Below are 3,369 nucleotides of genomic sequence, written 5' to 3'. Positions count from 1 at the left end.
TTGTAGGGATGGAAAGTTACAGGAGGGAGCTTGGAGATGTATATAAGGGATGTTAGAATCTGCAATAAAGGACTTGGATCATTCACATCTGAGTCTGCGCCTCAGACGCTGCATGTCAGCAGTGCTCTGCCCTTAGGGACACACAGTGACAGATGGGGACGCACAGTGACTGCCTTACTGTTCCATGGGAGCAGTATCTGATCCACGATGAAGGGCCGCTCGCCCTCCTGCGGCTTGAAGTCACGCACGACCCAGACAAAGTCAGGGAAGACACGGGCAAACTCATCTTCTGGCCACTCTGTGCCATCCGCCTGCGCTCGCACACGCACGTAATTCTTCAGATCTGTCAGCAAACTGTTGGCACGTGTCACCGTGTCACTGCTCACACTGTCACACTGTCCCTGCTGTCCCCACCTCGCCGCCCTCCCAGCCGTCCCCGTACCTCAAGCCCTCCAGCATCGTGAGGATGTCGGTGCGCATGCAGTTGTAAACCAGGGTGCTGGAAAGCAGCAGCGCCAACGTGAAGATCCAGGTGTTGTTGTGGATGTCATCCTGCACCCGCAGCCATGTTAGAGGGGATCTGGAGGGGTGTGGGGGAGGTATGGGGCAACCCCCCCCCCCCCGGCACCCACACTGCAGGGGTTTCCCAGCCCCTCGGTGTCCAGCAGCACCAGCGTCACGCCAGGTTTGCACGGGTGCGGCAGACACCACATCCAGATGCCCTCTGTTTGCTTCTGCACCGCACTGCCCAGTGGGGAGCCTGTGAGCACGGAGCCATCAGAAATCTCCCCAGATGCCCCCAGAATGAAGAGAACCACCCCCACAGCCCGGCTTACTGGTGCACTTCTGTGCCATTCGCTTCATCAGGAAGGACTTCCCAGTTCTAGGAAGCCCAATGATGGCCACCACCACCACTGGCTGAGTGGCGCCGCGCAGAACTGCCAGCGCTGCGGGGTTGAGGGACAGCTTGCAGTCCTGGTTGTGCACCAGGCAGAGCGGAGCTGACATTGGGGGCACGGCGGCCTCCATGGTTTTGCTGCTGTCTGCAACAGAACAGGAAGCCCCCCGGCCCGCCCTCAGCCGCCGCTTCCTGTGCTTTCCCAGAAAACCCTGCGCTGCCCCAAAGTGAAAACGCCTGGGTGTTTCACTATTAGTGAATGTACTGCATGAAGCACTGATAGGGGAAAGAGCCACAGCTGGGTGACAACACCCATTGCTCCCGGGGGGGCAAGGAGTAGCATTGGGACCACCGTGCTGCACCATGGGGCAGCTGGAGTACAGAGGTACCACAGCACAGCAGCTCCACAGAACAGCCACAGTGCAGCCATAGCAGCACAGCAGCTCTACAGAACAGCCACAGTGCAGCCACAACAGCACAGCAGCTCTACAGAACAGCCACAGTGCAGCCATAGCAGCACAGCAGCTCCACGAACAGCCACAGCAGCACCGTGACTCAGCACGCGGCTCCAGGCTGTGCGGCAGGGGGTCACTGCGTGTCGGGATGGCGACATTCCGCCGTGGGACGGCGGCGCCGCGTTGTGGGGCGGTGTCACGGCGAGGTGCCGGTGTCGCGATGCTGTCGCCCTCACGGCCACGCTTTGGTTTTGCTTTCGGTTCCGCGGAGGTGGCCCCGCCCACTGCCCCGTGGCTCGCTGCTGATTGGCTCCGATGGGGACGGAGAGAGCAGAGTCGCCTCCCATTGGACGTACCGCGCGTCGCGGGTGAAAGACGCGCGGCGATTGGTCCGCGGCTGGCATCGACCTCCGACCGCTGCATCGCGGCTGAGCGGCGGTCCGGAGCCCCGCAGTCACGGCAGGGACGGCCCGCAGCCGGCAGTGCGGGGAGCGCAGCGCCCATCCCGGCAGCGCTGCACGGCCGGGTGTGGAGCTGCCTGCCGTCCGCCTGCGTGGGCCAAAGAAAGGTGCGAAACGAAGGAATCGATTCGAAGAAGCGCACCAGCAGAAGCGTTACTACTCAATTAGGTTAGGAAGGCATTCTTATGGGCAGCTTTGGTTTAACCCTCCAAAAATTCCCCCTCAGCCGATCGTTCGTGAACAGACTGCATTTCCTCGTGTATTCCGCATTCGTTGCATTCCCCAAATCGCGACCCCATGGGCTCCCAGTGACTCACAACGCGTGCAGCCCCGTCTGATGCTCTTCCACCCCGTTCTGACAGCGCTGTGACCGTCTGCTGTCAGTCCATTGTCGGCCCTCTGGGTTCTCCTCCAACACCTCCGTTATCTTTAACCCCGCTGAGAGCCTCACGACGACTCGTTTTGACCCAAAGGATGCTGCGGGCTGCCAGGACAGCCAGAGGTGTCTGCACGCACAGATAAGGACAACACCAGGGAATGCCTCAGTGCCCTCAATCAGATTTTAGGCCAATTCTGCCCGGTGTTCAGATCCTGGTTTAAGGGCTCCATAAAGCTGGCACCGTTTTTTTGTTGTCATGTTTCTTTTGCTTTGCTAAGGCAGGACAGTCGTGCAGTGTGCCTCCCCTCCTGCAGCACTGCATCGCAACCACAACACCGAGAGGCTCCTATGGTGCTGCAAGCAAGCATTAATCATGTCATACATGCTGACAAGGACATCGTATCGACTTTGCGTGGGCAGCACTGAGCAACGCTGCCATCAGTGCAGCTGCAGGACAGCCCTGCAGGCTCTGATCCACCGATGAGAACGCAGAGCTGCACTGAAAAACGGCATTTGGCCGCTGAGAATTTCTTCCGTCAGCTCACCGCGCCGTGCTTTTTACTGCAGCATCCGTGGAAACGAACGGGAGGTTTTCCTTTCGCTTTGTTTCAGGGAACTCGGCGCCCAGACCGGCACAGAAACAAACATCGCTGCCTCTGCGTGACGCAGCGGGGCACGAATCCTCCCCCCGCACCGCGCGGAGCAGCGATCGCTCGGGACTCGAACCGCTCTGATAAGAGCCCCGCTCCGCCTGCCGGCTCGCTGCTTGGGCTGCGCTGCTCTCGGTTTTCTCCCCAGGGCCGCAGCGCCGTGCTGCGTTCCGAGATAAGGCCGGTATCTCGCAGGTGTTCCGGCCGCTCCTCGCCAAGGACAGCGCAGCGCGGGGGAGAAGCGGAGCGGCAGCGCTGCCCCACGGCGCCCAGCGCCCGGACCTTCCCGCACGTTTTCCTTTCCGATCCCGTTTAACGTTGCCGGGCCGTAAAGAAGCGTTTTCCTGGTGCTCGCGCCCGGGCCGTTCCCGTTCCCCATTTGCCGGCCCGGTTCCGCGGTGCGGGGCGGAGCTCAGGACTACAACTCCCGGCGTGCACCGCGCGGGGCGCTGCGCGCTGATTGGCTGCGGGCGGGATTTGAACGGGGCGCGTGGCGGGGCCGGAACTCAGTTGGAGGCGGTGGCGG

At 61.4% G+C, this 3,369-nt stretch overlaps 1 protein-coding gene across 1 annotated transcript; it reads right to left on the bottom strand.

The window, feature by feature from the left end:
* Positions 1–65: 65 nt before the first annotated feature.
* LOC122193591 (guanylate-binding protein 1-like) lies at positions 66–1,057 on the bottom strand. The gene is made up of 4 exons (XM_042894441.1): positions 837–1,057; positions 633–760; positions 443–552; positions 66–354 (listed from the first exon to the last, which is right to left on the bottom strand). The coding sequence occupies exons 1-4, from the start codon at positions 1,027–1,029 to the stop codon at positions 102–104; spliced, it is 684 nt and encodes a 227-aa protein (XP_042750375.1). The 5' UTR covers positions 1,030–1,057; the 3' UTR covers positions 66–101.
* Between the last annotated feature and the right edge of the window lie 2,312 nt (positions 1,058–3,369).

The sequence above is a fragment of the Lagopus leucura genome, unplaced genomic scaffold (genome assembly GCF_019238085.1).
Source record: "Lagopus leucura isolate 7727_CA_CO unplaced genomic scaffold, USGS_WTPT01 32833-0_obj-0_obj, whole genome shotgun sequence".
In the NCBI taxonomy this organism is placed as follows: domain Eukaryota; kingdom Metazoa; phylum Chordata; class Aves; order Galliformes; family Phasianidae; genus Lagopus; species Lagopus leucura.
This window is presented reverse-complemented; position numbering and strand designations above follow the sequence as displayed.